The following is a 14,108-nucleotide window of genomic DNA, read 5'->3' on the forward strand; positions in this document are numbered from 1 at the left end:
TTTTAATAAGGTTGACGAATTGTCACTGATTTTTTCTTCGATTGAACCCCTTTTACCTTTCTTGACTTGGTTCATTCCAATTGAACTTGTAATTTTGGTTTCATGGCTGTTTGATTGATTCCCTTGCCATATTTGGTACAAACCGTGTACTATTGATTATTTTCCTTAAATAACTTTTATGTATTTACCCCTTTTGTGCTACTTTGAAAGGTTTTAATTAAAATTTTCTTTCCTTAACTGGCTTTTACCCGTTGGAATCAGAATCCCTTAACCAAAGGGAGACTGATTTCAATGATATTTTCTTACCTTTCTTACTTGTTTCTCTGCACTATAAAAGGGACTACCCTTCCACACTTTTGGACACACTTAAAGTTCAATACCTCAAACTTTTACTTTCAACTTACATGCTTACAATACTTCTTCGAGTTCAATACTCTCCCAACACTCTGCTTTTCTGAGATCTTTTGGAACTGTTCGCTTACAAATTGGCTTATCAAGACTACTGTTTTTTACCTGTTTTCCCTAAAACTGGTATGTCTGATTTAATTTTTGTGCCTCACCTCTATGTGTTTACTTTATAGTTTCAGCATTCTTGTTCTCTTTACTGTGTATGTTCAGTGATTAAATTATGTATGTTCTTTCCCTGTATCTATTTCTATTGTGAATCCCTACCCCTATTTTCCTCTATGTGTCTGAGTTAAAGTTTGGCCTGGCAGTATCCAAGTTACTGCTCAGGCCTGAACCTGATCCTCAATGGATCCTAACTCCCATGTTTTGGCTGACAGGCTAGTCAGGGGTGTGCCAGCATTCCCAATTGCTGGGCATGACCACCAGCTTGTCATGGTTTTCCGAATCCCCCCCCCCCCCCCATGCACTTACACTTATTCTTAGACTCTTAAGTTCTGCCGCCCTCTTATGAGCCTTGCTTTGGGACTTGGAGCTCCCTCTGAACTTGGACATTCGAGGGCTGGCTATTCCACACTGCACCATAATCTTAATTCTGCAATGTAATTGGGTGTAAGCATTGCTTGGAGTTCATGAAGCTCCTTGGAACTTTGACGCACCCAAAGGATGAGAAAGGCTTTTGGAAATCTGATCCTGGAAGTTGGTTTATCTCATATTTTTGGACTTTGAGTCTGAATTAGGCTGTTTGGTTGTAGCTGTAACTTTTGATGTAATTTTACTTTTGTTTCTTTTGGTTCATTCGGGTCTGTAATAATTTGTAATAACTATTGGGGGATGGATTAGTGGAAAGTGATGGGGATGAATGTATGAAAAAGGGTAGAAAACATACCTATAGGTTATTTATTTCTACATTCTCATCTTAGAAAGCATGCCTATAGGTTATTTATTTCTGCATTCTCATCTTAGAAAGCATGCCTATAGGTTATTTATTTCTGCATTCTCATCTTAGAAAGCATGCCTATAGGTTATTTATTTCTGCATTCCCATCTTAGAAATCATGCCTATAAGTTTTCTGTATTTCTGCATATACATGTCATTAGGCAAACAATCGTAGGCTTAATAATAATCAATTGCATTCTAGAGACCATGCCTATAGGACTCTTGCATCTCTGTAATCGTTTTAAAACCAATAACTCTTAGAAATCATGCCTATAGGAATAATCAACTGAATCAGCTTCGAAGTCTGAAACCAGTCGTAAGTTCGTTTAAAATCTGCAGATCTTTCGTCTATAAAACCAGTGATCCTTTCTCTAAAATAAGTACGCTCTGTTAGATATCATGCTTATAGGTCTCACTTAGGCAAATCATTAGGTAATTAATTAACTGTATCAGCTTTGATAACTACAACCAGACAAGGCTAATTCGGACTCCTCATCTGAGAAATATGTGATAAATCAGCCTGTCCTAACGCTTTTAAATGTAATTCAGACCATAACCAGTATTTGAAGTCATGCCATATATCTGCCTTTAAGTGAGGAGGCCTATTTGAGCCTTAACTGTTGTTTGCTTCTCCCCTATTTGATTATGTGTTTTTGTTTTTCGCCTAGACTTTTATCCTTTTAAAACTTTTGAAAAGCCCCAACTCCCTCCCCTTATGATTAGTAGTCTCAATGCCTCCGGGACTGAAAGGATCGGGACGGGTAATAGCATGCAATAAGTAATGATACTATTCCGCGCTTTAATACCTTAACGGGGTGGGAAAGGGTAGACATGGATATGATGATCACGCGATAACACCACGCGTATAATTGGTTACCGGGTGTTGCGTGGATGATCCATGTTATGTATAAACCTAGGACCCCCCTCCCTCCTTATGTACTTTCGTTATTGTTTTCTTTAAACTGTCAGTTTCCAGCTCTTTAAACCTTGTATTTCGCTTCAAATCATTTAAAACCTCTTTGAATTTCCAGCACTGTTTTCTTTTTAAACTTCCGCCCATTTCACTTCTTTTGTCTGATTGTTTGCACTCGTTATTTGATCCTCATTTCTCTGCACTTATACATTATTTTAAACAACTATGAAACCACCTATTCCCTGACTTCAGCATGTTTATTTAACCTTTATACATTCCTATTTGTAATCGTTATGTGGAAGTTGTCTTGTATGTTTACTTGTTTTAAAGTCACAATTGTAACATGACCGGGAACCACACTAGTGGATCTTGGGGGGTGCCTAACACCTTCCCCCTGAGATAATTTCAAGCCCTTACCCATTCTCTGGTTCTTCTTTCTTTTAAATTCTTAGTGTCCTAATGCACTTAATCATTAGGTGGCGACTCTTCTAAATCTCAAACCCAAATTCCCAAAAGGAACTGAGTTGTCCGCCCAAATGTCGTAAATCCGATTTCGCCTTTAGAAAAAGGGGGCATCGACAAGGATACAAATTGCTACAGTTGCGTTCAACCCGGTCACTTTAAAAGAGATTGCCAAAAAAAGGTCAAGGCGAGAGCAGTGGCCAGAAGAATGATGATAACATAACTTCTGCAGTGCACAATAATGATTCGGTGGTTCTCTTCGTTCACGAGGAGGAGGAATGCATGCAGTTATCAAGACAAGAGTCCGAATGGTGGTTGACACAGCAGCAACCTACCATGCCACACTGGTAAGAAAATTCTTCTGTAGGTACAAAGCAGGAGACTTTGGGATGTTCAAGATGGGAAATACCAGTCACACAAAGTTTGTGGCTATTGGCGACATTTGTATCAAGACAAATGTCGGATGCACATTAGTTTTAAAAGATTTGCGGCACGTACTAGATCTACGAATGAATTTGATTTCAGGGATCGCTCTAGATCGAGACGGGTACGAGAATCATTTCGCCAATAGGAAGTGGAGACTCACCAAGGGATCATTGGTGATTGCTAAAGGAGTTGGTCCCTACACGTTGTACAAGACAACCCATGAGATATGTGAAGGTCGATTACATGCGGCTGTAGATTTACACCAATAGATTTATGGCACCGGAGATTGGGCCATATGAGTGAGATAGGACTGCCGATCCTATCCAAGAAGTCACTCATCTCATCTGCAAAAGGTATAACTGTGAATTCTTGTGATTATTATTTATTTGGAAAACAACACAGGGTATCATTTCAAGCAACCATGGAACAAAATCGAATATACTTGATTTATTATATTCTGATATTTGTGGTCCAATGGATGCAGAATCAATAGGAGGTAACAAATATTTTCTCACATTTATTGATGATGTTTCACGGAGATTGTGGGTTTATTTCATGAGAACAAAAGACTAGGTATTTCAAGTCTTTCAGAAATTCCATGCTCTAGTGGAGAGGGAGACAGGTCAAAAATTAAAGCATCTCAGGACAGACAATGGAGGAGAATATACTTCAAAGAGTTTGCAAGACTACTGCTCAAGCCATGAAATCTTACATGAGAAGACAGTTCCTAGAACCCCACAACACAATGGCGTAGCTGAAAGAATGAATCGTACCGTTGTTGAAAAAGTGAGAAGTATGCTCAAAATGGCAAAACTACCTAAGTCATTTTTGGGTGAAGCAGCTCGCACAGCCTGTTACTTGATTAATAGAAGTCCATCGGTTCCATTGTAACTTGACATAAGTCTGGACAAACAAAGAGGTGTCCTACTCCCATCTAAAGTGTTTGGATGTAAAGCTTTTGCACATATGTTGAAGGAGCAGAGAACGAAGCTGGATGACAAAGCTATTCCCTGTATTTTCATTAGTTATGGAGATGAAGAGTTCGGCTACAGATTGTGGGACCCAGAAAGGAAAAAGATCATCAGAAGCAGAGATGTGATCTTCAGAGAAGATGTGGTTAGGATTGATAGTGATCAATCAATGAAGACCAAAAATGATAATGGTACAGCTACTAACTTTGTTATTACTCCTACTGTACCTGTACGTAATTCTTCCACGGGTGAAGAATGGCACACAGAAGGTATAGATGAAGAGGTTGAAGAGTAAGGGGAGCATCCTATTCTACAAGAGGAAGAAGAAGAGCAACAACAAAAATAAGAGGGACAACAACCTTTGAGAAGATCTGAAAGACAGAAGGTGGAGTCCACGAGGTATCCTTCTTCAGAGTATATCCTTGTCACCGATGAGAGGGAGCCAAAGAATTTCAAGGAGGTGCTATCTCATCCAGAACAAATCTAGTGGATGGAAGCCTTGCAACAAGACATGAATTCTCTATAGAAGAATGGAACATACGAACTGGTTGAACTTCCAAAAGGCAAAAGACCGCTCAAATGCAAGTGGGTCTTAAAGCTCAAGAAGGATGGAAACGGCAAGCTGGTCAGATACAAATCTCGATTGGTGGTAAAAGTGTATTGGGAAAAAACTGAATTTAAATATTAAAGATGACATGTCATGGAACGTGGACCGGTCAAATAGTCAAAGCGTGGTAATCAGTTAGAAGGCACGAGCAACAACAGATGCGGGAGAGAAGATACTTAAAGGCACGAGCTATTATTCAAATGAAACGAGACTCGTACCTGTTCGAGTCATTTAAAGCTCGAAGATCAAAAGGAATTGAAGACATGAATCTGATAATGAAAAAGAGTCCCAATTCAGCATTAAATGCCAAATACGTTAGAGAATTTGTATTTAATATGAATGATTGAGTAACGTTTCTTTTAGTATCATTTATCGCTCGTAATTGCCTCATTAAGACAAAGGCATTACACTTTCTCTAAAAATTAACTATAAAAGGAGAAAGTCATAACATCTGTAGGACACGANTAGTTGAATTATAATTTATAAATTTTTTTAAATAGATTATTTTTATAATTTGTGAATTTTAACGTAATTTTTATAATTATTTTTTATTTTATACTATTTTAAAATTCTTGAAATTAGTAAAATTTAAAGATTCGTGGGACTTACGACCGTTGTGTCAGGGCTTACCCTCGCCTCGTCAGAGTAAAACGCATAGCCTCACGCACCGGCGTTTTAAAACATTGGTGGGAGCCAAATCCAGCAATCTATTTATTCATATTCGTATCATGCTGCTTGTCCGTCTTCTGTTTGCCAATCAAATCCAATAGCGACGGCAGAAGTTCTTCGGTCTTTGATCATGCCCCTTCTTCTTTCATTCGTTTCCAAAGATGTTTCCTCTTCCTATTTTCTCTTTCTTCAGGTATGCTAAAGTATTATGTACTCAGTGCAATTTAGTCGATATATATGTTACAGCTATGATTCATATCAAACTACTTTCACAGTTATGGAAGGCTTATGGGAAGTATTTCGAGAATATGAGATGGCATACAATGGCATTAGTAGGGAGCAGATGATTGTTTCTCTGTGTCTTGGATATGCAGCTGCTCTCTTTGTTGGTACATTTCTAGGCATGCTCTCTGATTTGATGTAAGACTTCTACTGATTTTTTTAAATTCACTTTCTGCTTCCCTGATTCGTAAGGGGGAAAAAACTTTACTTCCATTAATAAAAAAAAACTGAACAAAAATTTCTTATGATATATTACCTCCCTTCCAATTTATAAGGAAGAAAGAAGTTTTTAAAAATAAAAAAGAAATTATGGTCTAAAATAAGGCACATGCATTTCTGTAGCTATAAATCATCACATTAAGTTAAAATAGAAATTTTAAAGTCAAATTATTTCTAAATATAGAAGGATGTCATTCGTTTGGAGACAGACTAAAAGGAAAGAGGGTCACATAAATTGGAACATAGCGAGGATGTTACTCTTCTTTCATTTTTTTGAAATTTTATACTACATATTTGTGGAATTTTCTATAAGTACATCATATTTGGGGAACTATGAATCGCAATTCTTCTGTATTGTGCCATTAGCATGAATTTGGAGTGCTTTCTTTAGCTAGGATGTGTTTTCAAGTATATGGTGCTGCGCCATGTTTACTATTATTAAATTGATTGTTGCTATCAAGTTGTGATGGAATTACCATTTAACACATCTCCCCGTGCAGTGGCCAGAAAAAAGTCTGCTTGTTATTCTGCTCGCTGCACCTTTTTATTGCCATATGGAAGAGGGTAACTGCAGATCCAAGCGTTTGGCTTGCTAGCATCTGTCTCTCTCTTGCGTCAACGATCTTTTTCTTTAACTTTGAAACAGGGATGGTTGTTGAGCACGATAAGGTATGTCTTAATAACTTCTTTTCTTTTTCTTTCTTTAGGGGGAAAGGGCGGTCATTTCTTCTGCATGTGAGAAGACAAATGTTTGCCACCTGCTAGTTCGAGGTTTTTGTCGTTTTATATTTTATTTGGCATAAATGAATGGAGCAAAGAGAAAAAGGAGGGAGCCTTATAACTATATTCTTTTGAGAATAGGTTTCTTAGCTATCAGTAGCAGCTCAAGTGCTTTTAGTTGATCATTTGCCAAGTTCATGTTAACTTTAGGCGCAGGTTCAGATTTTATCTATGACTTTGGAATTATTTCAGTGGAATAGTTTCATATAGTTAACTAAGATATAGTCTCTTTACGGTCACTATTTGCAGCTGGGACAGAGGCAAGACTTGATGAATGACATGTTTTGGTTAATGGCTTTTGCTGAATCTTCATCTTTCATTGGAAGCCAAGTGCTTGGGAATTGGTTAATTGGTGGTAATGGAAAGAGAAGCATGCTTTCTCCTTCCGGTGCAGTTGTGCTGTTGGCTTTTATTGCTCTGATTCACGTTAGCCGGGGGTGGAAGGAAGATCCAAAATCAACTAGTCTTAAGGATTATCACACTAAATTTCATACATATATACTCAGTGGTACGAGTTTTCTGCTCTTGTTCTTAATCATTTTACCTCTTCAGGACCTTTTCCTATCATGTACATATACAATAATGTGGGCGGAGTCACCAATGGTGGTTGGATAGCGGTGAAAGTTATGGACTTTTTCCTGTTGTGTTCAACTGTTCATGCATTCCATATTGAACTCAATGGGCTCACATTACCAAAAGATTTAAGTGACATAAGTATCTCCATAGAGTAAAATGTCTAGGTCGTATCTACCCTTTTGTTTATTATGTTATTTAATCCACTTTAAGAAACTAGAAATTTTTGGATGATCATCATATAGTATGGCCTGACTGTGTGAATATGCATATGTATGAAACAAATCATATGGACGATGAATGCAGCTTGATAGTCTTTGGAGTTCAGCTTGGTTTAATTTTTTCGTTTAATGCACAAATAAGTCTAAACAATGAACAATTTTTATTGTTGGCAGATAGAAGTGTATTGGGAAAAAACTGAATTTAAATATTAAAGATGACGTGTCATGGCACGTGGACCGGTCAAATAGTCAAAGCGTGGTAATCAGTTAGAAGGCACGAGCAACTACAGATGCAGGAGAGAAGATACTTAAAGGCACGAGCTATTATTCAAATGAAACGAGACTCGTACCTATTCGAGTCATTTAAAGCTCGAAGATCAAAAAGGAATTGAAGACATGAATCTGATAACGAAAAAGAGTCCCAATTCAGCATTAAATGCCAAATACGTTAGAGAATTTATATTTAATATGAATGATTGAGTAACGTTTCTTTTAATGTCATTTATTGCTCGTAATTGCCTCATTAAGACAAAGGCATTACACTTTCTCTTAAAATTAACTATAAAAGGAGAAAGTCATAACATCTATAGGACACGAGAAAATATTACTGGAATAAACTTTGTTTTTTTTGCTTTCTGATTATATCATTCAAAATCTCTTTCTTATATACTTTTCCGATTATCAGTAACCTGAGTTCTTCTAAATTCAAGCTTTGACCTAAAATCTAATTTTTGGTTAAACAGATTGGTTCCGTTACCGGGAATCTGATAATCAAGCATATCTCAACCTAATTTTCTTGATTGCATCAATCATGTCGAACAACAATGACAACACTCAAGGAAACCCAGAAATTCAGATAATCCAACAACTTCAGGGTGATTCCCCACAAGGCTCTCCACAAGGTTCTCCACGAGGCTCCCCACGACGGTCTCGTGAAGGCACTCCTGATGGATCTCACACAGATGGACAAGCTCAATTCGAAAATGTTGAAACCATGAATGAGGCTCTGCAAAAACTTATTGCCTCTCAAGTCAATAATGCTCTTCAAGCTTTTGTTAGCCAATTACCTGCTGTTCCACCCACATCTACTCCAAACAACAACACTTTGGAGAATCCTCGTTCAGGATTGGTTAATTCAGGCAGCGGTGGAACCCCTAGTGAAACACAAGAAAGAGACCCAGGTAATCCAGTTAACTCTGATTTACAAAATCTAGTACTAACCTTGCAGAAACAGCTTAAGGAGCAAAATGAACGCATAGAGCAAATACCTGGAGTACCGCCCGTGATCAAGGGAGTGGATATAGATAAATATTCCCAACAACCATGGAAGCCAAGTGCTACTCCCCTCCCAATTCCAAAGAAGTTTAAGATGCCTGATATTTCAAAGTATGATGGTACATCAGATCCACGAGATCACGTTACTGCATTCACAACAGGTGTCAAGGGAAATGATTTGACTAAGCAAGAAATTGAGTCGGTCTTGGTCAAAAAATTCGGTGAAACACTCACTAAAGGAGCCTTAACATGGTATTCTCTTTTACCCGAAAATTCTATAAATTCGTTTGCTGAGCTTGCAGATTTATTTATCAAAGCACACTCGGGAGCTCAAAAAGTTGAAAAGCGAATGGAAGATATCTTCAAAATCAAGCAAGGAGACTCAGAGTTACTTAGAGAGTTTGTAGATAGATTTCAACGGGAAAGAATGACGCTGCCACGAGTACCTGACAATTGGGCAGCCATAGCCTTTGCTAGTAATTTGAATGAGAAGAGTTCAGAAGCCACGGGGCGACTCAAAGAAAGCCTTCGAGAATTCCCAGCAACAACGTGGAATGATGTCTACAACAGATACAGTACAAAGATGAGGATTGAAGAAGACATTATTTTACGACACAAAACTGAAGAAAAGGTAAGCTCAAGGCGTGTGGAAAATGAAAAGAGATCCGGTAAAAACAGGTACGAACCATACATGGGACCTGCGGGGAAAGACTCACGATCAAGGCAAGATAATCAAAGGTACGATCACAAACCTAGGAACAGGGAATCAGGCTCCTCATCAAGGTTCGGGAATAATCGAAACACATGCGGGTCACGAGACGATGATGGAAGTCTAAAGGCAAGGTTTGGTGGTTACAACTTCAATATAAGCACCTCTGAACTCGTGGCTGTTTTAAGCATGGGAGATAAGGTACGATGGCCAAAGGAAATGCGATCAAATCCGAACAGACGAAACCCTGATCATTGGTGCGAATTTCATAACGATCATGGGCATAAAATAGCAGATTGCAGGTTTCTACAAGGTAAAGTTGATCATTTGTTAAAACAAGGGTATCTTACTGAGTTGTTCAGTGAGAAAGGTAAACAAGCGTACATGAAGAACAGATAGGAGCCTCCAAAACCACCTTCGCCCAAGAGAACTATCAACGTTATAAGTGGAGGTGAAGAGATCAATGATGTATCATATAAAAAGGTTTCAAAAGTGACAATTACTCACGGGAAGACGCCTCGACATGTACTGGAAGAGGAGAATGTTATATTCAACAACGCAGACGCCGAGGGACTCATAACTCCGCATAACGACGCACTGGTAATATCTTTACTTGTACATGACACTAACGTGAAACGAGTTTTGGTTGATCCAGGTAGTTCTGTAAATATTGTTTTAATATGGGTATTGCGCGAGATGCAAGCGGAGGATAAATTAATCCCAAAGGCGCATACTTTGTCGGGATTTGATAACTCTAATGTCGTAACAAAAGGGGAGGCAATACTTACCACATTCGCAGAAGGCGTCGTTAAAGATACCAAATTTCAAGTGGTAGATATGTAAATGGCTTACAATATAATTCTTGGGAGGCCATGGATTCATGACATGGAAGTTGTTCCTTCAACTTTATATCAAGTTATTAAATTCCCATCTCCATGGGGAATATGCCAAATCAGAGGCGATCAACAAGCATCTAGAAGCATCAATTCCGTTGCAGATTCAACTGTTAAAGGTGAAGACAAATAGGAATTATAGAATTTAGGTGAGGGTAACACGGAAACAACCTCACCTGAGCAAAAGCAAACAGATCTGGATTCAAGGCCTGATACCATTCAAGAACCGGAGGAGAATGAGAACATCAAAACAACGATAGAAGAGCTAGAGGCCGTGGTGTTATTTATACATTGGCCCGAGAGAAAAGTGTACATAGGAGCTAATCTTAGCCCGGAGGTAAAACGTAAATTGATTGAATTTTTAAAAGCTAATGCGGACTGTTTTGCTTGGTCCCATTCTGACATGACAGGGATACCACCGGAAGTCATGACTCATAAGTTGAATGAAGATCCATCATATCCTCCCGTCAAGCAAAAGAAAAGAAAGCAAGGAACTTTAAAAAATAAGGTGATTCAAGAGGAAGTTCAAAAATTGCTAAAAATTGGTTCAATTCGTGAGGTAAAATATCCTAACTGGTTAGCTAATACTGTTGTGGTTCCTAAGAAGAACGGTAAGTGGCGAGTCTGTGTAGATTACAAAGACCTTAATAAAGCCTGTCCAAAAGATTTCTTTCCTTTACCGCACATAGACCAGTTAATTGATGCTACTGCAGGGCATGAGCTATTAAGTTGTTTAGATGCATATTCAGGCTATAATCAAATCAAGATGGATCCAGGTGATGAAGAAAAAACTTCTTTTATAACAGACAGGGGGACTTACTGTTACAAGGTAATGCCCTTCGGTCTTAAGAATGCAGGTGCAACGTATCAAAGGTTGGTCACCCAAATGTTTCAAGAACATTTAGGTAAAACCATGGAACTATATATAGATGATATGCTAGTTAAAACTCAACATTCAGAAGATCATATATCGCACCTATCTGATACGTTTAAAATTTTACGAAAATATAATATGAAGTTGAATCCAGAAAAATGTGCATTTGGTGTGGCATCAGGAAAATTTTTAGGTTTTCTTGTTTCTAACCGTGGTATTGAAGTGAATCCTGCACAGATTAAGGCCATTGAAGAAATTCCAGATATATTTTCCAACAAGAAAGAGGTTCAAAGACTAACAGGAAGAATCGTAGCTTTGGGAAGGTTCATTTCTAAATCATCGAAAAAATGTTTTAAATTCTTCTCGGCTCTTAAGAAGCAGGATCATTTTGAATGGGATGAGGAGTGTCAACAAGCACTTAGAGATTTGAAAACATACTTGTCAAATCCACCTTTGCTAGCAAAACCCAAGGCTGGGGAGAAACTTTTCATCTACCTTGCTGTTTCAGAAGTTGCGGTAAGCGCGGTTTTGGTACGAGAAGAGCAGGGTAAACAATCTCCTATTTATTATGTTAGTAAATCTTTGTTAGATGCAGAAACACGGTATCCACAATTGGAAAAATTAGCACTTGCTCTAATCATGGCATCTAGGAAGTTAAGACCTTATTTTCAATGTCATCCCATTGTTGTAGTGACTGCATACCCCCTACGTAATATATTGCATAAACATGAATTGTCAGGGAGGTTAGCTAAATGGGCCATAGAGCTAAGTGAATATGAAATCACGTACTTACCTAGAACAGCAATAAAATCACAGATATTAGCTGATTTCGTCGCTGACTTTAGCCAAGGGATGCAATTAGAAGCAGAAAAAGAAGTACAAGTACTTAATGGGGCTAATCCAGGAACATGGACCTTATTTACTGATGGCTCATCTAATGTAAAAGGTGCAGGATTAGGAATTGTTTTAGTACCACCTACAGGTGAAACTATTAGGCAAGCCATTAAATGTCATTCCGTAACTAACAATGAAGCGGAGTATGAAGCTGTGATTGCAGGTTTAGAATTGGCACGAGAACTTGGTATAAATCAAGTAGTGATCAAAAGTGACTCGCAGCTCGTGGTTAATCAAATGCTGGGGACTTACATAGCTAGGGAAGCAAGGATGCAACAATACTTGGAAAAGGTACGGGAACTGATAAAGCAATTCCAAACTTGGAAGGTCATACAGATATTGAGGGATGAAAATGTTGAAGCAGATGCCTTAGCTAATCTCGCATCCGCAACTGATGTAGCAAAAGATGCAAATGCTGCAATTATACATTTATTTCACTCAGTTCTCGATCCACATAAGAATGAGGTAAATTTTAATAATTTAACTTGGGATTGGAGAAACGAAATTGTTGCTTTTTTACAGTATGGTACCGTCCCTAATGACAAAAAGCAAGCGCATGCACTTCGCAAAAAGGCCGCTCGTTACTGTTTAAAACAAGGGAATCTTTATCGTAAGATGTTCGGTGGTCCATTAGCAAGATGCCTCGGACCTTCTCAAACGGAGTATGTAATGAGGGAAATACATGAGGGGCATTGCGGGAATCACGCAGGAGGAAGATCACTGGTTAGAACTTTGATTAGAGCAGGATATTACTGGCCTAAAATGGAGGAAGAAGCGGAAAGTTTTGTAGCTAAATGTGATAAATGTCAAAGGTACGGTAACAACATGCATAGACCTGCGGAGTTGTTACATCCGGTCATATCACCATGGCCATTCATGAAGTGGGGAATGGATATCGTGGGTCCATTACCACAAGCAAAAGGACAGGTAAAATTTTTGCTCGTGCTTACTGATTACTTCACTAAATGGGTAGAGGCAGGAGCATTTAAACAAGTACGAGAAAAGGAGGTCAGAGACTTCATTTGGCGTAATATCATCTGCCGATTTGGTGTACCAAAGGAGATTGTATGTGACAATGGCCCTCAATTTATCGGAGCTCAGGTCACTGAGTTTTTTGAGAGCTGGCAAATTAAAAGAATCACATCTACACCTTATCACCCAGTAGGTAATGGGCAAGCAGAATCAACGAACAAAGTCATAATCAACAATTTGAAGAAACGTTTAGAGGAATCAAAGGGTAATTGGCCTGAAGTGTTACCCGGAGTTTTATGGGCATATCGCACGACAACAAAGACGAGCACAGGTGAAACTCCTTTCTCTTTAGCTTATGGAGCTGAAGCATTAATCCCAGTTGAAATAGGAGAACCGAGTACAAGATTCTCACAAACAACACAAGAATCTAATGATGAAGAGATGCGGGTCAATTTGGATCTACTGGAAGGCAAGAGAGAAGCCGCATTAATAAGAATGGCAGCACAAAAACAAATGATCGAACGATATTACAACAGGAAAGCACGACTGCGATACTTCAAAACTGGGGACTTCGTGCTTAAAAAGGTTTTTCAATCTACAAAGGCAGCCAACGCGGGTAAACTAAGTCCAACCTGGGAAGGACCTTACAAAGTTCGAGATATTGCAGGAAAAGGAGCATACGAGTTGGAAACAATGGACGGGAAGGTGCTTCCTTCACATTGGAATGCAGTTCATTTGAAGAGATACTACTTCTAAGGCAAAACCCACGGTCAGGTATCACCATGTTGAATTATATTTTTTGAATTGTTAAAATTTTACTAACGATTTTAGATGATAGGCAAAACGCTAACCCGTACTAAATGATGAGTCACGACCTGTAAGGCAAAATGGAATAACTTAAAATTCCTAGCCCAGGGTTACAATTATTCTGATAGAAGTATACACGGGTTAAGCAGTCTTCATCTATAATCGCACCCCCGAGTCCTGTATGTATTTCCTTTTCAGGAAAAGGACCAGGTGAAGG

The 14,108-nt window shown here is 38.5% G+C and overlaps 1 protein-coding gene across 1 annotated transcript; it reads left to right on the forward strand.

Annotated features, from left to right (window-relative positions):
* Positions 1-5,416: 5,416 nt before the first annotated feature.
* LOC109242814 lies at positions 5,417-7,404 on the forward strand. The gene is made up of 5 exons (XM_019409678.1): positions 5,417-5,585; positions 5,668-5,812; positions 6,394-6,562; positions 6,923-7,181; positions 7,226-7,404. Exons 2-5 carry the CDS (start codon positions 5,670-5,672, stop codon positions 7,402-7,404), a joined length of 750 nt encoding a protein of 249 aa, XP_019265223.1. The 5' UTR covers positions 5,417-5,585; positions 5,668-5,669.
* Positions 7,405-14,108: the final 6,704 nt, after the last annotated feature.

This window comes from Nicotiana attenuata, unplaced genomic scaffold (genome assembly GCF_001879085.1).
Source record: "Nicotiana attenuata strain UT unplaced genomic scaffold, NIATTr2, whole genome shotgun sequence".
Lineage (NCBI taxonomy): Eukaryota > Viridiplantae > Streptophyta > Magnoliopsida > Solanales > Solanaceae > Nicotiana > Nicotiana attenuata.